At 43.1% G+C, this 24855-nt stretch overlaps 1 protein-coding gene across 7 annotated transcripts in view; it reads right to left on the reverse strand.

Moving 5' to 3' along the window:
- Window positions 1–7342: 7342 nt before the first annotated feature.
- Window positions 7343–24855, reverse strand: part of prex1 (phosphatidylinositol-3,4,5-trisphosphate-dependent Rac exchange factor 1) — a 50752-nt gene continuing 33239 nt past the window's right edge. Inside the window, exons 18-40 of one of the 7 annotated variants that reach the window (XM_027016006.3) lie at window positions 22788–22936; window positions 22264–22349; window positions 21014–21150; window positions 20752–20851; window positions 20284–20447; window positions 20031–20192; window positions 19709–19919; window positions 18262–18508; window positions 17200–17391; window positions 15980–16068; window positions 15812–15894; window positions 15081–15171; window positions 14496–14624; window positions 14346–14387; window positions 12923–13140; window positions 12491–12593; window positions 11551–11694; window positions 11212–11317; window positions 10874–10940; window positions 10477–10652; window positions 10232–10334; window positions 10006–10073; window positions 7343–9902 (exon numbers count right to left, since the gene is read on the reverse strand). In XM_027016006.3, the coding sequence (XP_026871807.2) occupies window positions 9860–9902; window positions 10006–10073; window positions 10232–10334; window positions 10477–10652; window positions 10874–10940; window positions 11212–11317; window positions 11551–11694; window positions 12491–12593; window positions 12923–13140; window positions 14346–14387; window positions 14496–14624; window positions 15081–15171; window positions 15812–15894; window positions 15980–16068; window positions 17200–17391; window positions 18262–18508; window positions 19709–19919; window positions 20031–20192; window positions 20284–20447; window positions 20752–20851; window positions 21014–21150; window positions 22264–22349; window positions 22788–22936 (2910 nt within the window). In that variant the 3' untranslated portion in view covers window positions 7343–9859. Of the gene's footprint in view, window positions 9903–10005; window positions 10074–10231; window positions 10335–10476; window positions 10653–10873; window positions 10941–11211; window positions 11318–11550; window positions 11695–12490; window positions 12594–12922; window positions 13141–14345; window positions 14388–14492; window positions 14673–14728; window positions 14815–14995; window positions 15172–15811; window positions 15895–15979; window positions 16069–17199; window positions 17392–18261; window positions 18509–19708; window positions 19920–20030; window positions 20193–20283; window positions 20448–20751; window positions 20852–21013; window positions 21151–22263; window positions 22350–22787; window positions 22937–24855 lie in introns of those variants that run through there. The other 6 variants (XM_081707487.1, XM_081707491.1, XM_081707488.1 and 3 more) reach the window with 6 other exon arrangements.

Here is a 24855-nt window from a genome sequence, read left to right on the forward strand (position 1 = left end):
TCATTAAGTAGAGGGGATAAAGAACTTCGTTATGGTGGTTGGATAAATGCGAATGCTTTACGAGTGGTTTTGTTGTTGTTGTTTGAATAAAACTGAAACAAAGTGGACGCACAGATTGGTGCCAAGTAAATTAAAGGTTGTCCCAGATTTTACACATGGGATATCAAGGGAGTGGCAAGAGCACGCTAAGGGATGACACCATCTAATTACTAGGGCAAAATGGGCATATGATGCTTTTACGGTATTGGCTTCATATTTGCTCTGTAGTTCCTAGTACTCAAATAATTTGGATAAATACATACAGTGTTACCATTATCAACATGAAGAACTAATTGTGGTACATTAAATCTAGTGCACTAAACTATATTTGGAAAATATCTTTTTACCTGGAAACGAAAAACATATTATTCACCTGCATCCAAGCCTAACAATTGACACACATATTGTGAGAATGATCTTTCAAGCAAGTTACAAAGATAGATGGAGAGTAGGCTACAAGATTTAAAAAATGTGGTTAATTTCTTTCACAGAATGTTTCTCAGACAATAACATTGCGGAACTATTGTAGTATAATTCTTTCTGAACCAGTAAGAGTAAAGAACAGCAATCAATTCTGAATGCATGCTAATTTAAAACACTCAAGCATATTATCCATTCTGTTTCGAGAAAAATGTCTAAATAGGGTTATAACCACAAAGTGATGACAAATGTTATTATTTCATTAAATTGGTCACTTAATTAATAGGATTTAATTCTATGACTTGAATTGGGGCGGCAACTCAGGTGTCACGGTTTTTCCTAAGGTGGCAGCTGCCACCCTATGCCATCCATGTGGTAATGCCCCTATCCCAATATAGTTTCCTGCGCTAGACTTGCATCATGATTAAACTTTTCATTGGCCTTTCAGTCCTTTTATATATTTGGAATTTTAATATGAGTCTAAAAACAATCTGCAGAGCTTCTTTTTAAATAATCCTCAAAAATGTGTTGATTTAAAAAAAAAAAACACTATGGCTGACACATCACTGAGTCTCCAAGAGCCAGTCTTTTAGCCAATCATTTGGCTAAAACTCGGCCATGGAATTTCAGACTCTCACCAAAGTGGAATGGTATGTACAGAGTTGCATGTGTTGGAGGCATGCACATTTTAATTTGATTCACTGTTTGAGGATTTTCTCAGTCTTGTGTCATATATGAGAAATATGACTGCTAAATTATTCTTTATAAAACAGTGAAAACTAGTGGTTTTAAATAAAATAACACCTCTGAGATGCAAAGCCCCAATACAAACCTTCCCCTCTCTCTCCACCCACCTCTCTAACCTCAGAAGATTTTGCCACCTCCTTTGAGGAGAAAGTTAACAGGATTTGTCAGTCTTTGTCATGCCTCCATTCCCTCTACCAATTCTCATCCTCCTGCTCTTAGCACTCTATCATGTTTCTCTCCTCTCTCTACAGATTAAGTCCTATACCTCCTGACATCCATAAATTCAACTACCTGCCCACGGAATCTCATAGACATTGCTTTAGTCAATCTCCCAGGAACTGCTCCGTGTCCTGGTTTACCTGACCTGTCTTTCTCCTCCATGTTGTTTGCTTCTGTCCAGTCTGTCTCCTTAGCCACATGCTTTTGCTTATATTTTGGTTTCTGTACTCCTTCCTGTCTCCACCCATTGGTCCTGCCCCTGATCTGTGACTAGATCTATCCCCTTCCCTGATTGATCATGTTCAGTTGTTCCATGTTTCACTGACTTGTATTTGTACTCACTGGTTTCCCCTTTGTAGCCAACCATCACCGTTCCTATTGCCTGTAATTTTCCTACTTATGGCTTGCTTTGTTCTACCCTGAGCATGGCATTTGAGTTTGCTTCCAATGTAAAGGAAGAATTTTTGTCTATGACAGAAACTGTAAACATTTAAAATTTGATTTTCTTTTAACCCCTGACCTCCATTTTCAAAATAGAGAAAACTCATCTCATTATCTTTCAGTAATTACCCCAAGAACAATCCTTAGAAGAGGAAGGCATGTGTGCTGCTGCAGCTGTTCTAGGAAATCAGGATCAGTGTCTGAAGTGGAGAAACGTTGAGAAGTGAAAGATAAAGTAGTGAGATTTATGAGCGATGGATCCAAGTTGCATAAAATTTATCTGTGGTCCTGTCTATGATGCCCTTTCAATTCTCCCAAACCTTATTCATTGGGTTGGTGAAGATATGGGCTGTAAACTATGTGCTGAAGATTGCTTTGTTAATAATTGAAGGCACATTTTATCAGGTTGCAAAGTTAGTCTGTCACAGGGACATTATATGTGGAGGCATAATCAGATGCTTAAATCTTTGGTATGTTTATTGGACAGTAGATGCATAGAGTTTAATTCTCTTCCAGGCAATAGTCAGAACAGCTCTATTAGGCTTGTAAAGGAATGGCAGAGTGTCAGTGGTAAGACACAACAATAGATGGAATTGGTAGCGGATGTAGGTAGGGAACTTCAGGTCCTATAGTATGTTGCAGTAACTATACTGAGGATGGATTAAGTGTCATATTTGAAGGGTGAGAAAATATCTTATTTCATTGAGTTTAAGATTCCATTTGGGTACGTAATTGAGGAAGCCTGTGAAAAAGAAGCAGATATATGCAGACTTGGTGGTTGATTTGAGGGAACGTTATTGTCATGCACATATTAGGTCAGTAGAGATAGGGACTAGAGGATTTGTAGCCAAGTCAACCACTTCAGTACTTGTTGAGATTGTTTTTAGAGGGTATTTGCTAAGAATAGCATTAGAAGAGTTACCAGAGGTAGATGAAAGGGCTAGTAAGTGGGTGTGGCTCAGAAGGTCACAGATTAGTTGAGGGAAGCATTACAGTGTTGCATATTTTATCTGTACCTGCTTTCAAGCGCCATTTTTGTTTTTAGAATTTTCTTTAGTAGAGTTGTTAAGGAGAATACAGATTGTAAACAGGTAGTGATGAGCTTATCAGTCATGTTACTCACCATGTCCGTCTAGAAACAGACAGCATGCACACGGAACTTTTCTCATTTTATTTGTTTTCTTGCTCCTCTCAGCCCATCTCCCCTGCCTGTGCACACACAATCCACCTATATCCTGGGCAAACAATCGCATCAGGCAGTGGGCTTTCTCCTATTCCACTCACTGCCTCCTGAACCGAGCTATGTCCCTCCTGTCCACCTCCATGCAGAGCCCAAAAGCCAACAACTCCTTCCCCATTCCTGCACAGTACCAGGTTCTAGCTGATGTCTGCAGTCCTGCTAAGACTACACAGTTTCCTCCCCACTGAAGCTTCGACTGGACCATCAACCTGAAAGAAGGAGCTGTGCCACCCCGGTGCAGGGTGCATGTGCTCTCCCAGGAGGAGGAGCAGCTCATAGAGCAATACATCACAGAGGTTCTGGCCCAGGGTTATATTCGCCCCCCAGCTCGCCTGCCTCAGGTAGCGTCTTCTTTGTTAAGAAGAAAGACGGTGGGTTGAGGCCATCCATATATTATAGAGGTCTAAACGCCTTTGGTAATTAAGTATCCATACCTGCCGTACACTGGGACCTGGACTGAGACACAAAGGCCACTAATCCCAATCCTCCCTGCCTGCCACACTGACTCAGAGTTTGCTAGATTTGAGATGTTATGGAGAATAAAGGTTCTCTTGAATTTTCCTCGCCTCTCACTCCCTCCTTGCTACCAATTTCACAGCTGTCACGCAGCCCGCTTAACCTGCGCTTTGAGCTATTACTGCTGCATTGTCAGCTTTTTGGCTCTTAAGTTCACTTGAGTTGAGATGTTATGGAGAATAAAGATTCTCTCGAATTTCACTCACCTCTTGCTCCCTCCTTGCTGCCAGTGTTACAGTTATTATCCCCAACATCAACAATTTTCAGTACTGTGAATCAATAAGTCCATCAAACTTTTAAATGTTTTTGTCATCATGTGAAAAACAGCAAAAACCTAACTACAGGAGATTATAATGTTAAGCAGGCCTGATCATGAAGAAGGACCCTCATATTAGTAGTTTCTGGCCAATGAACAAGTCCTTCAGCACCCTGGCTAGGACTCTGACCGACCTACGGCTGACACGGCCTTTGAGGACGCTGGCGCCTGACACAGCGTTTGAGGTTGGTGGGTGTGATTTTGCATATTTTGCAACTTTTGCTATGTTATGTATATTCAAAGCGAGTTAGTATCTTTATGTAGTAGGTCCTGTCTAAATGAAGAAGGTCTTAATGATTTACAGGGTGAGTGGATTCATCACCCCCCATTAGCAGAAATAAGGAATGTGCATAACATTCACAGAATCTCTCTCATTTGGGACTAGTGAGGCCAGCAGCAGAAATAATGACCAACTCAGCAACAGATCTGCTGGAATTGATCCTTCCTCACTGGAGTCATAGTCCAGCAACAGCAGCACTGGCCATGCTTCTGGTCCTTCAGAGCAGCGGTTTTTAGATATTTATACCTATACACATTAGTTTGGTCTTCTCCACTCTGATGCTCATTTCATCACCTTCCAATTACCCATCCTCTGGATGAAGCTTGACAAACTTGGCAAATGGTGGTTTCTACCGTGATTTTTAAATGCCTAAAATGTCCAGGATTTGGATTACCTTTCATGTTGACATTTACTTTCTAGAGTCATAATACACTACAGCTGTTCTTGCATTGCTTTGACCACCCTTTATATGTTCTGCCTTCTTGCATGCAACAATTAGTTAATTATGCACATGTCTACATGCAACCATTGGACAGACTCCTTCACAGATGCATATGGCCAGAGAGGATATGTTAAGTTTACCTTCTATATGATCTTTTGCATGACTCCTTAACAAAGTCTAAAAATTCCCAAACACACAGCTGCTGATGCTCTAAGGATTTTGCTTGTGTTTTTTTTCTGTGTATGCATGTGACAATAATTTGACATAAATCTGACATAAACGGTTACACATACACTCTGATTAAATTACTTTTTAGGCTTTAAGCATTAAAAAAAGAAAAACAAATCTTACAGAATTATAGAGGTGAAATGGCCAGAGTTTGTTTGGAATTTTATGATTGCATGTGGATTGCATGACCACTTTGTTAAAATGGCATCATCTAAAACAGACAGATCTTCAGGAAAGTCTCTGGGTACATCAGAACTACTGAAACCTACCTACTTAAGTAGTGGATTTTTATGGCAACTGAGTTTCATATTGAAAATATTTTAAAATTTATAAATGTATAAGTTTTTTTAAATTAATTTTTAAAAATGTACATTATTTGAAGGTAAGATTATAATAAGATTATTAGATTATCTGGACATATATGCTCTAAAAGCAAAGTGGTTATATATATATATATATATATATATATATATATATATAAGATAAAAAAGTACATGAAGAGCGCTGTAATTGTTAGCTTCTTATTTAACCTTTTTTAGCTAGTTAAGGCAGTAAAGCATGAACAAAAGACTTTTATTTTACTATTTAAATAAATAATTATCATTTATGCATTAAATAATCATTTATGCATTGGGATCACTTGCTGTTAAAATTTCCAATTAAAGCAACTTCATTATAATTAATAAAAATTGCATTAAAGATGGTTGAGTATTATTAGATGTTGTTATTTTATAAAAACCAATAATGCTCTTATCCAAAACTGATTTATTAAGTTATGGCTCAGATAACATCATGACATCAATATTACTGGTTATACTTATTGTATGACCATTAGGTTAATTTTAAAACAAACTGTCAATAATTTGCAGTTATTAATAGTCTCTTCACAAATATTATATATCATCTACTTATTTTAGAGCCAAAACAGGACAGATCTTTGTAAAGTATTGCAAGAACAAAAGCTGTTTGTAATCAGCTATTTTTATTTGATTTTTTTAAAATATTAGTAATAAATTCAATACACCACATGTAAACTAGCATTACTAAAAGGTAACCAGGCTTAAGCTTGTGTAATGATAAGCTAAGAAAAGGGGTGAACTTAAGTAGGAGTAGAAATCACAGTGCTGGGGTTTCTAGTACTGCTGCCGGATCTGCAAATGGTGCAAAATGCCATCTGCTCAAGGATCCTCCAGAGCACAATCACATTCCCATTAGGACTGAAAGTTACAAGAGTTCTGGCTCCAACGTAACTACCAGCCAGACATCAACAGGATCACAGTAGACAGAAAATATTCAGTGACAACTCAATATGTATCAGAGAAGATGAGTCCAGTAAGTCATCAGATTCCAGTCTTTGCAATATAAGAAAGCATTTTTTATAATATGCCAAGACAAAAATACAAGAATCTAACATTTGGATAAACTCTTGACTTGACACACTACAGCAGATGTCCAACACCAGACCTTGAATCCAATTTCTGGTCCTGGATTTTGTAATTGGTTTTTGTTAACTGTTGTTTGGCAAGGTTGTGGTCACATCTGACTCATAGGAAAAAGGAGGGTGGAAAATCTGTAGTTCCTGTGCCTGAAGGGCTATAATTTAAAATACCAATGTTATATGACATAACTACCTATAATTACACAATCCAGAACAGAATTTTTAGATTTGAGGTTATAGATCTGGACCTTTGCACTACAGGTCTAAAGATTCAGTCTAAAATGGTAAAGCTTACAATCAATATCCATTTCAGCACCAGCTACAGATTTTCAGGTATATTCAAAATTATTATGCAGGGCAAATTGTCAAGAGCTATTCTGAGGTTCACTTAATGGTGTAGAATAGGGGCTTAAGTGAAGGCTTGCTTAGCAATTTGTTTAGCAGTAACTTAAAAGCTGCTACCGCCTGGGCCTACCTCATAACACTTGACCTGCCTCATAACAAAAGTGTACACTGTTACACTGACTATTACCCTAGGGAAATAGCTATATCACACTGTAAGCTTACAGAGAGTCCAGGTTAATTTAAATTGATATTGAAAACACTTGCAAACTTTTTGTCCAAACCCTGGTGGTCATTTTTACAGTTACATTAGGCTAAGATACATTAAAGCCAGGGCTAAACTAAAGCCTATATAATGGGACGTTAGGGTGTGGCACCATAATGAGAGGACTCTGGGGGAGGCGGGGGGCTGCATTAACACACTCAGTTTTCTGAAAATGTGATGAAACCTAAGTAAATGGTCTGAAAGCACATAGTGTCAAGTATGTTAAAGAACCATTGAAATCACCCTCAAAAGCAAGAGATCATCCAGTCCATCAGACTGAAACTTGTCTACCATGTGAATATACCAGTGCATAAACATGCTTTCTTTAAGGAAGAATTAAAAAAAATAGTTAAACTATTAAAACTGACAAGACATAGCACGCCATTTAAGGATGTACAATGCTACAGTATTGGTTTTAATTATGTCAGAATTTAATGTCCATTTGTGACAGAATATTATACCTTCTGTAATTATAAAATAAAATCTGAGAAATGTTTGTACAAGGTTTTGTATTGCTGTGTTGACTGTGGTGACATACTTCAGCCAGTATTATAAGTATTTGCACTTAAACCTGTCTGATTTTAATAACTTGTTAGTAAATTGGCATTACCGATTAATGTGATAATCATGTTAAAAGAGGCTCATCAACACATCAAAACATCCAAAAACATCACAACTTAAAATGACACATCACCACAGATTGAAGCTTTTCCCTAAACCAGGGATTCCCATGCCTGGTCTTGGGATCCGCTCCCTGACACCATTTCCCATTGTCCCTGCTCCAAGACATGGCAGGTGTGCATCGACCTCCTCAGTTCTGCTACAGGTCACAAGCCAAGCTCCCCTCACCAACACTTCAAGTTACAGCACACCAACCTGGTCTCCCCAAAGTAAGCTCAGAATCAAATGGTCTCAACAATTTGACTCAATTTTTACTTTTTTTTTTTTTTTTTTAGTTTATGTATATATTTTTGGACTAGTTCCGGTTGCAAAGGAAGATATGCCATACTATCATTCATGTTTAATGGTGACGGCCAATTTTTTTCCACATCAGAAGGCACAGTGAATTACAGAACATAGCATTGTATAAAATAGATTAATATAATTCTCACAGTGTTGCATTTTAGGTTATTTCACAAACACATGTGTGTCTGTTGTAAAATTCTTACATGGGAACCATAATTTCTGACCTAAAGTAACCAAACGTGTTTAAAACTACATAGGATCACAAGTAATGAAATATTCATTCATTTGGATCCTAGGTAAACAAACTCAGAGCCAACCCTGTGGCACTTCTTGATTTCCCATTTAAAGGAACCATTGAACATGACAAATTGAACACTGGCTCCAACTGTCATGGCTGATTATACAGAAAGCAGATCTGGTCTTGGTCCAGATTTTTAGCTTGTGTTACAGCAGGTTAGCCATGTGATGCAGTAACATTTACATATGCAAATACTTTGAGCTTGCTTTGAGGAACCCAGAAAAGAAGAATACTACCAAGTAATCTAGTTCCTAAGAAAGAGTACTCATGTATCACCAGTTATCTAGAAATCTCTACTGACCACATGGAATATAGTTAGAATTTAAATACTGAGAACACTGTAAGTTACACATGAATGACTCCTATTCACATATACAGCATACAAAATGAGAAATTTACAATTGCTTATTGTTTTCTTAACATTATTAATTACATTTAAATTATGGCATCACTGCTCCCAAAAAGGATACAATTATGCTTGTCCGTCTGATAGACAAATGTTATATAGGTATATATACACACAGAAACAGAAATTCAATAAAATAAAAATAGCTACCCATCCTTCAATGATTCCTTAGTTTTTTTACCTAGCATCTAAAATGCACAGTACATTTAGCAAACACTGCTGAATACTTGAGCTGTTTTTATTGTGCTTCTCAAAACACTTGTGCTACACTCTAAAACAGCTATATACTGTAACATGGCATAGACTAGAATTTAAAAAGTGCCAAAACCAGACACAGACACAAACAAAAATGTTTTTTGTTTCTCTAACATCTGATTAGTCTTAAGACTTCAGTGTCAATGCTAGATGTCAATTGGTTAACTGAAAAAATAATATATTTTATTTAGCTTGACAATTACCTTCATTTGTAATTTTAATTGCCCACTTACAATCCAACAATGGACAGATGATGGTACTCCAACACAAACTTAATAAACTGTAATAAAATAAAATAAAATATAGCATTTCAATATATAAACTAAGACAACATCTTAAACAGTGTCAGATTGGTCCATATAATACTGTTGGGTTACTGTTATATTGGAATGGTTTCAGCAATTCCTTATTACCTGAATGAACTGAAAAGAAAACAAAAACAAAAAAACCCACACCTTTCTTCTTTTTGAAGAATACTTTTATAAAAGGATAATGCAGGAACGCACATGCTAAGCTACAGTAATTGCACATAATCACCACATTTCTGAGGCAGCAAGTAAGGACCCTAGCCTCGCCATCTCTAGACTGAACCCGTTAGCCCACTGCCACTGCAGTCAAAGGCAAAAGGAAAAACACAATCTATTGCAGGTAGTTTTAGTAAATCAGTTAAAAAATAAAGATGCATTTTTGAGTACGGGCCTACAAATGCCACGTGGCAAAGTCCAAGAAGACTAAGAGGAATCTATGCAGAAACAGTGAGAGCAGATGTTGCTGGCCAAAGTTAGCATTGCTAACCTTAGCAGTTGAATGCGGTTATATTATTATAAGAGTCATTTTGTGTTTATCTGAGTTAGCCTCCTAGAAAATAGCCTGAGGGCAAAGGTGTGGCAGAACAGAATCGCCTGGCAAAAATTAAAGACCTTGACGTTCCAGAATCACTACATTTTCTTTAATCCTTCTTTTGAATGGTCAAGAGGCTACGGGGAGGAGCATATCCATACTCAGAGATTGCCATCAGAGGGTGGTAGACACAGCTTGAACAGCCTGAAACAAACAAAAGACCAATAACTCTGAGCAGTGGTCTTGCAGTAATGCTAACTTCAACAGGTAGCTAGGAAACATTTGGTTAAAAGCGCATTTCCGATACCTTGGTGCATTGGGAGGCATCTGGTCCATTACTTTGAGGTTTTTGGCAGAGATCTCTACTCTGGTGCCCTAAAAAAAAAAAAAATCAGAGACATAACATCAGTCTGAAGTCATAGGGTAAGACTGGCACTCCACAAGTCAACCTGATGCCCACCAAAGAATTTGATTTCATATGGCACCGGTGTCACCCATGTCATGTAACAGTCTAGCGATGTGTAGCACCTCACCTGTTTGCGCATGATGTCCATGGTCTGCATGAAGCAGCGGGGCATGAGGCCATGGTTCCTGGCCAGAATCATGGCCTGCTCCAGAGAAACAGTCAGTGTGCACCTGTAGGAAACAAGCTCCAGGTTAAAAGGTGTCCGAACCAAGCGTTGGAGTTGGCCTACGAGCTGACGGGTAGCCAATAATTTCGGCCCCATGCACTCATGCCAGTCAATCACTACTGGGTGCCACTACGCTGGGTTGTTACCTCTGCATGCCAGTGGCGCAGATGGCAATGTGGCAGGCGCCCAGGCGACTGCAGAGCTCAGAGGAGATAAGCAACATGCTGACCCCGGACGGGTGGCCCGCAGCAGCTGGACGCGCATTCACGTATGTCTGCATGAGGCGGCACAGGTCATCCAGGGTGTTGAGGGGACGTAGGAGCTACGGAACAGCACAAGGGGGCATTGGATGAAAGGGTATTGTTTTTTTCTGGCTTTCTGTGTCAGACCACGATAAGGCATTAGGGATTATAGCCGAGTTTATCAAAACCTTGAGAGCTCAAGCTACAACTGCACCAAAAGAGCAGTGGGGACACTAGAAGGCATTCTTGGCACTACAAAGGAATTGACCTCCATATCGCACGCACGCTCCACATTGCTTACCTGATCTAATTTCATGGCAGTGGAATTTGATTCTGAGGGTAACTTCAGTTTCTCCAGATAGAATCCCCTGCAAGAATGAACATTCAAAAAGATATTGTAATGTCTTTACATTAGCACTCCGGACCAGACATAAAGAGCAGGGCTGAGGAATTATGTAGCAAAAAGATCAATAGGAAAGATTCTTTACAGAAAAAAGTGTCATTTTTAAGATCACCGTAAATCCTCAATATAAAGAATGCATGAAAAGAGCATTGTTGGCTAAAGTTTAGAATGGTATTTTGATTATTCCCTGGATATAGAGTTATGGTAACAGCAGTCCACTATTTACGTAGCTGTACCTGAGTTTGCGGTAATAGGATTTGACCTTCTCGAGTGATTCAGCGTTGATCCGCTGCTGAAACTCCTCCATCGCCAAGTCCTGAGAAGCCTCAGATCTCTCCAGAGCTAAGAGGAGGATGCAATACGTGCACGCACACACACACAGGCACAGTCTTTCTTTGAAACATTTAAACTAACTTGCAATGTGCACTAATAACCACTAGATGGAGACAACCATTCACAAAGAGAAAAGAGGTACTCCTTCACAAGAACAGTTAGAACTAAACAAGACACTTTAAGGCATGTGAAGAATTCAGGCGTGTGGGACTCCACCATTAGGTAGTGTGGCATGTTCTCACCTCTGGTGAAGAGGGCCGAGTGGAGCTTGAGGCTGCCACCGCTCTTTAGCCGTGCGGGAAGCTCGATGAAGTGGCAGTGGTCGAGGTAGAGCGTGACACGCAGGGCCTGGCGACTGCCCTCCACCTGATAGTGCACTGGTGTGTCTGGGGGTGGGAAGTGGGATTGGGAGTGTCAGTGGGGCCAAAACCAGAGAGGATGGAGGAGAAAAGAAGATGCATGGATAGCAGCAGACAAAGGGAGCAAATAATGAAACCCTATATTAATTCCATGTTTCATTATTTCTTTTCCAAACATATCCTATTCCAAACTATTCTCCTCCAAATACAACTGAGTCTAATTTTATAAGGAGCATTATTAGGTAAACAAGACTGGTAAAACATGCGGTGAATTAAAAATCCCAAAATGAACGCATTTTTTTCAAGACATGAGACAACAGGGATTAATCAAGCACCTTAACCTAGATCAGTGACTGGATTAGAATATGCCCCTTTTATCTAACCAAAACGGAAGCTTTTTGGACAAAACTGCTCTGTGGACTTTGCCAACCATATGGACATTCTTGAAAGGGACACCTGCAGGGTCTGTGTCTACAGATGAGTAGGTATGTGTTATAGAGGGGTATCCCTGAAGGGATGGGATTTTTACCATGACACTAAAGTGGAGTTCTAACACATCAGCCATACAGAAAGGAAAAACACACTGACCATAATTCTAACTATTTATTTGAACCTGGATACGCGGTTTCTGCCGTGCATCATTTTCAGATGGAAATGTCATACGGATTGCGTGCCTAAGAGTTACAGTGTTACATCACACTTTCCCAAAAGCATCCTTACACACTCAGACATTAGATCATAAGTAACCACAAATGGCAGCAAGCCCAATGTGGATCTAAATGAATCTCGCACAAACAGTGGGTATCTCGTGGGTGTGGCTCACTTGCGACAATGCAGTGGTCCTCCAGCGGTCGGAAGAGCACGGACACTTTCTCCAGGTCCTCCAGAGCTGCCTTCATATCTTCCAGCATGGTAAGCTCCTCCCTCTGTCAGACACAGCAAGATAGCCATCAGGAGGTGGCCGCTTCCCATCATAGCACTGGCCAGCCAAGAGCACCCCTTCCCTCAGCTGGGAAACTTGAGTTGGGCTATCTCTTACTCACTGCCCATCAGGCATATGTGGATCTTTAGATTGCTTCAAAGTAGCAATGTTTAGGAGTTACGGTAGCCACATCCAGTCCTGGAGGGCTGGAGTTAGCATGCCTGGGGCAGCTTCTGATGGGCTTAGCAATTAGTCATGGTGCTGAATCGGATGTGTTGGAGCAGAATGCAGTGCTATGGTTAGCACAGTGCTCTGGGCAGTATTCTGGCTCACCACATGTGGCGAGAGAGCTGACTGGTAGTTGAAGAGCACGCCAACGTTGGAGAGCTGCTCCAGCCATTTGCAGCTGACCTCCTTGCTGTCATCCTCGTACTCGCCGTTGTTGTTGAAGCGCAGGCTGAGAGCGCACACCAGCTGCTCAGCAAGCGTGCACAGCGCCCCCACCAAGGCCTGGCAGAAAACGACATCCCTCCGTAACTGCAGCTCCGTGTCTGAGACAGGGAGAGCGATCGGGAGGGAGGGACAGAGAGAGAGAGGGAGGGAGAGACTATACATTTTTTTTGCAACAGCTGGCTATGACAAAGAGAACTATGATAACAGTGTGCAGAAGATAGTAACAGGATAGATTAGCATCACTGTCAGACTGAGAGTGACCAGAAAGGGAGATTAAAAGGTCTATATTGACTCCTCTGGCTCACAGTGGGAATAAACTGTCCAGGACTTTACACAAATGATATCATCTATTTAAAAATGATTCAGAAACATTGCTATATTGTTCACCAATATAAACACTGAATACTTGGTGAAAACATCACCACTTTGGCTGTAAATTCAATACATCGTGTTAAAAACTAGTCACTGGTGTTGCATTCTCTGACTGAAGTGAATCCTGTATTAACAGACAGATCTTACTATATTTACAGACAGATCACACTGTATTAACAAGAAACCCTTGGCAGACCCATTGCCTTTATGAGGCCAAAAGTGTGCCAAATACTCTTGGAGCGAATGACACACTCATCAGCCATGCGAGCGCAAATCCACACACAGTGGTGTGATGCAGGGCAGGGAAGCGCAAGCAGGTTCTGGAGAGGCTCTGTGTCTGTGTGGTGTGTGAAGAACAGTGAGGATTGCGCACTGAGGATCAGATTCCCCCACTCTCTCTGAACAGCTTCCATATGGTCCTCACCACAGGCCCCAGGAGGCCAAACCCTCCCTGCCTGCCTCCCCCTTTACCCCCCCTCACTACTCTCCATTTCTTTCTCTGTCTCTCCATCGTACGCTCCCTCTCCCCCGCTCTTACTTTCAACCTCTTGAACTCTCACTCAGAAGCTCATACAAACATCCCCACCCTACCTCACGTTATCCCCCCCAACCACACACACAAATAGCGGTGGAATTCCAATGAAACATTCAGATACATTTTTACACCCTTAGATTCAATAGAGAATCACTCAGTAACCTCTCAGTAGATTTACACAGCTTTTTCACATGGCCAAAAAACAAACAGAAGAATGCAAGAACTATGTAACAGGTTACACACAAAAACATTGTGTGTGGATTTTGTAATGTCTAATAGCACAGAAAGCACCTACTGCGTCATAACTTCCTTCTTTAAGGGTTCACAAAATCAAGTTAAGCATTTAAAGTTAAGCCATGTATGAATCATGTAAATATTCACATATCATCCACTTACCTGTGCATTTCAGCAAGGCCAGCAGGAGCTGATTCCTCCCATCTGAAACACATTCGTTCAAAAATTCATAAATGCATCCACACACGGTGTGTAAATGGTAAACTGGGCGTTACACAGCAAGTCGGAATGAGCACATGGTTCCACACACACCTTCTACGAAGCGATGCAAGCTGTCCACCAGGTTTTTGATGGAGCTAGGCAGGTTCCAAGGGTCCTCCTGGATGTTCTTGTGCAGGACGTGTCGGCAACGTGCTGTCCAGTCATCGGTATGGCGAAATTCTGCTCCAAGGTAGGTGTGAGGCAGTCATAATGAGAGTTATTCAATATCTAATGAAAGAGCATGAAAAATGCATGTGTGTGTATACACGGTTTTATAAACACACTTGGCCAGAGGAATGAGGTTCTTGTCTTTGTGGTTATCAACAGGACCCACAGGAGTGTGTGTAGTTAGTGGTTGCACCCGTGAGTTCTTTGAGTCAAAACAAAAGGCTTTAATGTCTACTCAGCTACCTATCGTCACAGCCATTTTAATTATAAGCCCTCGCTAAAATTACAAACATACTTAGACCCACATGCATGCACGGACAAACACAAATGCACCACAGAAAAGGAATGTTGTCTTCCTAGACGGATAACAAGCAATGACTGACCACATGCACTCACGCCCTACAGACGTTTCCAAACATAGCATCCGCATTGGTGCCCCGTCCCTCCGTGCCCCCTTACGGGCTGTACCTGGCTGGCTGTGGTCGGGGTGGAAATGCTTGGTTTCCTCGCAGGCCTTGCTCATGACCTCCCCCTTCAGGAGACTGTTGATGGAGTCCACCTGAATACAGGAAAGACATACAGTGAGACACTCCTCGCCCTGCCCCCTGTCCTGCCCCCTGTCCTGCCGGGCCCTGTCTGTCCACAGCCAGCTGCTGCCCAGAGAAGGGCCCCTTCATGACAGCCGGTGGATGTACTGAATACGGGCGTGGGAGGTTGGAATTCTGGAAACCTCTGCAGGTGGTGGATAGATTCCGAGGGCAGAGGGGAAAGGTCAAAGGTTAATGTACAGAGGTCAGAGGAGGTGCGGGGGGAGGGGTTGTCTGAGGACACATGCTTTAAAGTGTGAAAGGAAGGGGGAACGAAAGGGAACAAGAAGGTGGAAAGAGAAAGCAATGGACAAACAGACAGAAAGGAGAAGCTAGAAAGTGTGAGGAGACAGTAGTTCTGATGGAACAAAAAGAAGCACTTGGATAATAAAAGACAGGAAAGAAAAGACTTCACTGGATCAAACAGGCACCATTGCTAAGAGGCATCAGGACACCTTCGAACTCTGAGTACAGCACCCACATAAATGTACCCACACACGCATGTACACACATGAGTATATTTTTGTGCTGTACATATTTTGGGATATGTTCCTATACATATCCAGGTACATTTATATATTCAAGCTTATTCGTGGCCAACACCATACGTACCTGATTAAACAGATGCTCCAGGCATCCATGGAGTTTGTCCTGCTTGTCTAGGGGAATCTGCATGTCACAGGGCAACTCGTCCCCTAAAGGGCAAGATGTGAACTCGTTATGACTTGAGCAGCAAGTCCCTTGCACTCCAAATTTATGGAAGGTGAGCGGGCACCTTACCTGAGCCCATCTCGTCACTCCCCAGATAGGAGCTGTTACTGCGCACACTCGTGTAGGACAGCACCGAGTCCCTGTTGCTGTTGCACTCACTGAAACGGCACGCACGCACACCCCGGTTTACACCTTCCCATTCATTCATTTGGAGCCAAGCTTCTGATGTTCTTCACTGACATAATTGAGGAACCAAATGAGTAATGTTCAAAATAAATAAATAAATCAATCATCTGTACTTGAACAACTACAGTCGGTCTGCCCAAAAAGCAAGCTCATCTAGAGTCAGGGAGCCCAAAGACAATGCACGCGACTGGAGGTTTTGTTTTTTCTCTTTTCTAGAGCCTGTATGAAAGGTCAGTGAACTCCCAGCCTGAAGGGCCAGAAGTACAGCATGCCACAAAGCTGGGGAGAGGCCGACGGACAGAGAAACAGTCCATCTGACAGTTAGAGAGCCAAAAGAAAGATAAAGACAAGGAAGAGGCGGAGGAGAAGAGAGAAAGAAACAAAAATGAGAATCATGTAGGTGGGGGATTTAGAAATTTGGCATCTTACCAATCTAATTCACCAGTATGAATGACTACATAAAAGAAAAAAGTTAATTTTCCATGTAAAGCCCCAAAAGCTGACATCAGTTCTCAGCAGTATGAGCAGACATCTGCTGTATAAACTCACCCACTCAAAATGTCCTGGGTTTTATATGGGGTGGTGCGACCTGCACCCTGTTGTGGTCAGTGTGTGCCCTGCTCAAAGTGACCACTCTGGGGGTGGGGGGCTGGGGAAAGCCCTGCCACACTGGGTGGGGTGACGGGCGCGGGGAAAGCTTTAACCACAGGGGAGAATTTGAGGGGACGAACTCTGTGAGAAAGACATTCTCACGTACCACTTCTGCTCTGAACACATCTGTTCCACAGGAGGAGCTGTAGCCTGTACAGAAGCACTGTTGGAGGTGGCAGCTTGCTTGAGGTTTTCGTCTCCTCACTCATCTGCGTTTTCAGTATTAAAAAAAAAAAATCTCATCTTGCACTTACTCACTACAGAACTTGCTTGGGTGAAATTCTAAACCAAAGCAAAACTAATCCCAGGAGGCAGAAGCATGAAGACCAAGCCATGTTATGTTGTCTGGGGGCTTCTCCTCTCCAAAGAACCAAGTTTGAAGCCTGAGAGCAACTTCCATCTCTGTTCAACACATCCGGCGAGCATAGCGGCAAGCCGTGTGTGCGTCTCACCTGTACGAGTCCCTGTAGCTCATTGTGTCGTGTCCAGAATCCTCCTGGTCGTCCTCGTTCACTTTGAAGCACACTCGCTTGCTCTGACTGGACTCCTCATGGCCGGGGGAGGGGGAAGAGGCAGGCCCCGTGTCAAAGGCTGGTGGCTCTGAGCTCTGAGGCTGGAAGGGCCCAGTGATGGAGGAGAGGAGCCTGGGAGCACCGATCATGAAGAAGAAATAAATGAAACAAAAAGGAAGTTAACGAATTTGTATATGGTAACATCGTCTGCAGCAACAACATGTAAATCCTCAGACACAAAACTGCATTGTAATCATAGGCCAAACTGAACTGAAGCACTTTCGGGGTCAGACTGAATAACATCTCCAGCTGTTGCTTCCTTGTTGTTTACTCATGCGAGCTAAAACCTGAAATCTCACATTCGATTAGCCACGTAGGACAGCATGTCCTCAGGTTCTCAAAATAAGGGAGGAAAACAAAACTAACGGCAGGGAGAGGCAGGGAAAGCATCCCCTCTCCTCTGCTCTGCTGTGCTCTCAAGTGTGTTATGGCTTCAGCCTCAGCTGAGCCTGCCCTGCCCATAAATATTTTTGGTTTTTCAGAAGAAGGCTTCCTGAAACAGGAAAGTTAAATAGAACAGAGACGTGGGAGGGGGTTCCCTATTTTGGTGAGTGGCGTGGTCACGTCCAGGCGTTAAACGGACATGCTGCTTTGACTTTAGCAGTGCGACTGGGTAGTGGGGTGCCAAGCTGCTGCGTGCCAACGTGATACGGTGCCGGTATGCTCACAGACAGAGATGCATAAACCCATCATCTTCACAAGTTATGCTGTGACTACATAGCCTATACTTTAAGCCAGTCAGTCTGGCTCAGACTGGGCCTGACCCTGAAGTAAATAAACATTTTAATGTCCAATTCCAATTCAAAGTGCTCATTTGTCTGAGGTAAGGCTTCATTTTGGCTTGAAGCCCATAAAAGTGAATGGCGCAGTAAACCGCATTTAAAGAAATGAACGCATTTGAAGTAGTGGAGTCATTACTGGTAAAACAGCACAGGAACTTACACGTCGATCTGGGCCACGTATTGCTTCATCTCCCGCACAGAGATGTCCAGCCGGTTGTACAGGTAGATGTAACTGTCTTGGCTCTCGGTGTCCTCCTCCTTGAGGAGGATACTCAGGCCTCCCTCTCGTTGGGTCCTGCCGTGCCCCTCATCCTCCTCCTTGTCCTCGGCCAGGCCACGGGTCCTCCAGGATGGGGCGGCCATACTGGTGACGCAGTGCACCGTGTGGGCCATGGGGTTCAGGTTGGCTGTGGACAGAAGGGTGGCGGGGTTGTGTTTGAGAAGGAATGTCAAGTGGAAGTCCGGTCGGTGTGGGTCGGCCTTGAACGAACGCCACCACAGCAAAGATTAAAAGGAAAGGTGGAAGGAAAACAGGAAAGAGGGAGCCTTTGGGGAAGGATCGTGGAGAGGAAGTGCTCGCCAAGTGTGGGAATGGGTGCCATTAGATGCAGAGGAAGATGGAGTGCAGGGCAGACTCAGATAAAAGCGGGAAAGCCCCAACGCCATAGCCATTCTTTTTCACTATACCAGTTGCTACACTTCTACTGTTTGAGTACAGTCTGCTATAGAAGCCAAGCCTGGGGGAGGGGCAGAGTGCAGCACCCCCTAGAGGCAGCTTGAGCAGCAGCAGGACAGGCACTAGCCCGATGGAACCCAGCCATGCCCCACGCCCACTGTACATGTGCTGCATGGGAAATCCCCCAAAAATAACTAATGTAAACACGAAATAAACAACTGCTAAGTTTCACTTTTTAATTTTTTTGAACAACAAATGAAATTTATGTATTTCTTTGTTAGAAGCGTAATAACTAGTACTACAATCCATGTTGCAACACACATCAATATTTAGCATAGTCATTATAGACTCTCAGAGAAGACATGCAAGTGGTATAACCCTTCTCAACCAGTTCCAACAGTCAAAATCATGAACACAAATCCTCCTCTTGAAGGCACAGGAAATGGGTTAGTGGAGTAGGTGGGGTGTGACGGGCTGACATCACTAAGCGCCTCTCATCACATCCTAATGGATCATAACAGAAGGCTGATGGAGTGGAGTACAGGCTGAGAGCTTTAGAGAGCCCAAGACTCACTCTGGGAGTAGTCGTCATTACAGGAGGGCATGAAATTTACGAGGCCCTCGTGGTTTGGCTTAATCATTATTTTATGACTTTTACCTATCATGAAAAGGAGATTTGTTTAATGGAATCCTTGCATGGGAATGTGATCTAGCTAATTGCTTTGAAGACCATAAAGCAAATCAAGTGTTTTTTTTCCCTCTTTTTTTGAATTTGGTGAAATAAGAAATATCCTACAGATGGAATTCAAGTTTGTGTCCCAGCCATGCCACATACGGTGTGAAAACCTTTTTACAGATGAGTATAAACTTTAAAGAGCCGATGATGAGGAACAAACAAAAATAAAAAAGAAATTCAGAACGGAGTACTGACCTTGGTCTGGGTCCAGGCCGAAGAAGGAGTTCTTGCGTCCGAAACGAATGCTGAAGGCACGGCCAGCGGATGTACTGCTCTTGGGGCAGGACACCTGCATCAGGTTCAGATGGCAGTTGGTGGGCACAAAGTCCATGCAGTCGAGCACCCGTGCAGCAGTGCTGGCCTGTTTAAACATGGGCGACGCCTTGTTCTGCAGCTCCTCTGCAAACTGAGAAAGGGTGAGGGAGGGAAAGATTAAGAGATCAGTCAGAGGAGGGGGAGAAAGAGAGGAGGGAGGTGAAGGACAAAGAGAGGGGGGGGGGGCGCGTAATTGGTGCACCTGGCGATAGCTGCGGATGCGTCGATGTATCCTCTCCAGCTTGGTGTCACATATGTTCCTGAACTCAAACTGGGGCATGGACACTACGCGCTCGCTCTGTGCGATGAGCTGACTGCAACTCGTCACAAAATGGCCGTCATCTTTAGCGAAGGCCTGCAATATCTGAAAAACACCACACGATTTCCACGTTCCAAAATAGTCCATTCACACACTCCAGGTCCCTTCGAGCCGTATGATGGCATGCACTGGCTACCTTCGCTGTGAGACTGAAACAGCCCTTGGGCTCCACCATCTTCTCCAGCACGTGGTGTTTGATTCCAGCTGAGCTAACGTACTCGTACACCACGCCGTGCTCCAGGTGGACGTTGTCCACCATCAGGCTGATCAGTGGGACTTCTCTGGCCAGGGCCACTGGCTCTAGCACATCAGGGGAACCAGGGACAAGGAGACGGGTATCAAGGCTATGTATCGTGACCCCCTGCAGGCCAGGAGGAATGAGGGAGAGACTGCAGTGACATTAGAAGCTACTGAAGAGTACCATAAAAGGCAATTAGGAGAAGACACAAATATGCAACCTGCTAGCTGACCGCCTCTAGCGCATATTTACAGCTAGAAATGTTAGTGCTTTGTACTTAACCATTAAAAAGGTCTAAGAACACACACAACAACAACAACAACGTGTACAGCCGCAACCAGCACAGCACTAAACCCAGCGCAGTACCTGTTCCATTGGAGCAGCCATTTTCCTCTGCATTTGACCCATTGTGGGCCAGGCAAGCCTCCATGCCGTCATACACCCGATACACCCACTCACCGCAGGCCTGCACTCACCCACAGAACAGGGCGAGAGGGAGCAAAGAAAGGTGCAGTGATGACACTGACCAGTCTAAAGTGACAGCATAAAAAACCTAGCTTCTCTAATGTTCCTCCCACCAGGGGCACATGTGTGTGTGTGTGTGTGTGTGTGGGCAGTGTGTTCTCACCAGCTCCTCCTCCTCCTCTGGACGGTGGCTGCTGAAGTGTTCCAGCACCTCTTTATAGTTATTCTGACTCACACTGCTGCCATTCACTTTAAGCACACATTGACCAGGCTGCAAGCCTGCCGCTGCGGCCTCGGACCCTGCACAGACACACACGCACACATGCAAGGACGCATGCACACATGCAAAGACACACAGACATGGACAGACACGCGTGCGCACACGGGAGTTATTTTGATATAAGGCATCCCGCAAAATGTTAATATTAAGGATTAACAAGACACAGAGCAGCCTAAACATAAAAACCAGAGGCCATGAACCAGTCCCAACACCATCAACCAAAGTCCCAAAATACCTCCGCTAAGCCAAATATGTAACACTACATAAACTGTGCCTTCACTCCCTCAACAGCGAGGTCTCCTCCATCCCCTCTGCAAGCCACCGCTGGGTGGGGAAATGGAAGCCTTGTATCTCCCTATGCTTAGATTGGTGCTAGCTTCTTCTCCAACATCATAATTTATATGAGTGTTGGATCTTCTTGGGGCATATTAGTTTTGTGAAGAAAATCCTCTGGGTTGAACATCTGCCTTTTACTGGAATCTCAGAGAGCAGTTTATGGCCCACAGAAGCAGTAAGTGCAGCAAGTTAGGGCACTTTCCTTATTGAAACTTATCATAATACTATAAATTTCCACCTTTCCTGTGAAAGTCTATCTAATTCATTTGCAGCAATGCATCATGTGAATATTTTTGGTTAATGGGGATTCTAGAATCGGAGCTGACGCGAGAGATATTTTAAGGATCCAGATGTTTATCACATGAGCACAAGAGTATGCCATGAATCTTTTTCTTTTCATCTGAAAGCTTTTTTGTACGCACACACATCTGTCTGACAGGTTGTAGGGGGAGAATGCAATTATGCTCCTTATTTCACGAAAATGAAAATGCAGGGCCTTGTCTGACAGGAAAGCTGAGAATTTCATTACATTAATTCTCGGCTGAGTTTGCAGAATGAGTTGGCCGATGACCTTAGTCATGATGATCCCAACAACAAAGAATATGAAATGGCAGGAGACAAAAATGTAAAATAATAAATATAAATAAATAAATTATATATATATATAAAATAGAAATAAAATTTCTCATGTGTACACTGTACACTGTGACAGTCTGCCACAGGGAACAGGAGTTAGACCTCCCCCATTGGGCCGCCTGTTTCTTGGTGCTTCTGGAAGTCAACCAGCGAGCACTTACCTTTCTTCACGGCATGCACATATGGAGGGGCGGAGCCACGCAGTTTGAATGACAGGCCATCCTGGCAGTCCGGAATCTTCACGATCCTTTGTGGAACAAACAGACGTGATGAACAGGGGGAGGTCTACAGGGGGAGTTCACAGATTCTGAAGCATTTCCTTGTCCATGCAACTATTGTATGGAGTTTCAGCTAAACTCAAAAGCTCAAAGCCAGCAAAGGTTTTTTTGGGAATTTTGATGAACACTAAAATCTCCCTGAAAAATTACCTGTAAATGTACTTTTGAAAGAATTTGGAAAACATTTTGTTCAACAGCTAAGTGTTTCTGCAGTCCTTGATGTCAAAAGGCATTTGAGGACATCTTTTAAATACAAAAAAAACCCTGTGTACTTTCCATGGATTTTTCGCAATAAAAGAAATTTAGACTGAAGTGTGTGGCACCTACACATAACCCTAATAACAACCACATCACAGTGTGTGTGTGTGTGTGTGTGTGTCAGATTACAGCTACAAACAGGGCCTCACTCTTTGTTTTTGGTGGCGACCAGGAGCCTAAGAGTACGCCGTATGCAGAAGGACTGGTTGATCATGGTCTCCACTTCAGAGAAGGGCCTCAGGAACACCAGGTCTTCGTTAATAGAGTAGATCTTCCTTCCGACCTGCAGACCAGCCATCTACAAGCAGCAGGGAGAATGCAAATGCATGACGGAGGTCTGCTTCCAAGAGCCAGAGAACAGCAGCTTTTAACGCAAGCAGGAAAGGTGAGCTCAAACTAGTGTATGATCTTAACCAACTGCCTCGAGAGGACATTCTAAACCACCAGCATGTCACATAATACAAAGAAAATCAAATATTTGCCTGAACTCTGAATGTGTCACTACCTAGCACATCACTTGCCGCAGAAAGCCGCTTCCCCTTTTGATTCAGAGAACAATGTTACAATATGATCTCATAAGATCTGCCGATAAACACAAAAATGTCCATCAGTCTACATCTCTGTGCGCGCACACACACACACACACACACACACACACACACACACACACACAAAATCAGGCCCTTAATCTTCACATCTCCCAGCAACTCAAAATAAGACTCTATGCCAGGTGTCAGTATGAAAGCACTAAAATAAGAGCCCTTTAAAAATGCTGTGCAAGAGAGCAATACTGGATAAAGCAGGTCTCTATACCCTCACACACAGACAGAGTCACTATTGCTTGTGGAAACAAATCCCTTCCTTCTGCACAGAAGTGTTTAGTATTCCTGGGCTGGACACACTCATTCCAATAGTCTTTTGAGCTTGTTTCTTTCCTCCTTTTATTGGTAAAGTTTGTTGGGGAGGTGGGGGTAGGAGGTGGACAGACAGCGTCCTTGTTACACTCAAGGATGGCGAGATAAGAGGGAGGGCACATGGAAGTTCCACGCTGATGGCACAATCACTGTTGGCTCTAGCATGTCAGGGAACTAAGGGCAGCAGCGCCCTGACGATAAATGAACCACACCACTCATTATGAAGTATTCAATAAGCAAAGTGAAAAGGAGAAGAGTGGGGAGTGAATGAGCAGAGAGTGAGGCATGAGGAGTGAATTAGATGAGAGGAGATTGTTGCGTTAATGAGCAGAGTAAGGAGTGAAGAGAGTGGATAATGATGGCTATGGAGAGAGAGGAAAAAAAAAAAAAGACAGCCAGAGTAATGATGAGGGATGCGTACAGAGAGAAAGGGAGCAGAGACGGAAAGAGACAGAAAGAGGAGCAAGCGAGGCGTCAGAGCTCTGAGGAGAATATGACGAGGCATGCCTAATCAACTCTCCATCATGAGAGGGGAGCTGGGGAGGGAGAGAATTAAGAACGCGTGGCCCACGTTGAGGCAAGCGCCTGCACATCCGAGAGGCCCGTGACGTAGGTGCTAGGACACAAATAGACAGAATGAAGCCTTACTGCATTCTCCCTCTCATCATCGGAGATACACTTCCTGCATCACCGGGAGGCTCACCATAATAATAGTGTAAATGACCGTGGAGGTAGGAGTGGTAGTTGGGCACAAAATTTGAAGGCATTTTCACAGTATACACCATGATATTTAGCTAACAATTTGGAACAGTGCACCAGCGAAACAGTAAAGCCACATATGAATAACTGGATAAAATGCTACCCAGTATAATAAATGATTAATGTTTGGTTTGCCACTTGTTAATATAACCACTTTTTTCTAAATCTTAGTCCATTTTTTAATGATGAACTGATTACTGTTGTGGAAGTACTGACAGGTGTACTGTCGATACCCACAATGATAAGAAAAGCACATCATAACATATCGCACACCCTTTACTGGCAGAGATGCTAGCAGTACGCTAATGCCATTTGCAGGGGAGAAGATCAAGGCTGAGCTATTAGCTTTCTCAAATGGCTTCATCCCAGCGGCTGAAAAGCACCCGTATGGCCCAGCTGCACCGGCCTCGTACCAGCTGCTGTGACCAGATGTACAAGCAAATGTTTTATGAATTACAAATAAAATGCATTTAGCAATGAATAAAATACTAAAATTAATCAGTGGTTTTGAATCCTTGATGTTGCTATACACTGAGTCTACCCT

Source organism: Electrophorus electricus, chromosome 25 (genome assembly GCF_041902795.1).
Source record: "Electrophorus electricus isolate QZ-2024a chromosome 25, ASM4190279v1, whole genome shotgun sequence".
Lineage (NCBI taxonomy): Eukaryota > Metazoa > Chordata > Actinopteri > Gymnotiformes > Gymnotidae > Electrophorus > Electrophorus electricus.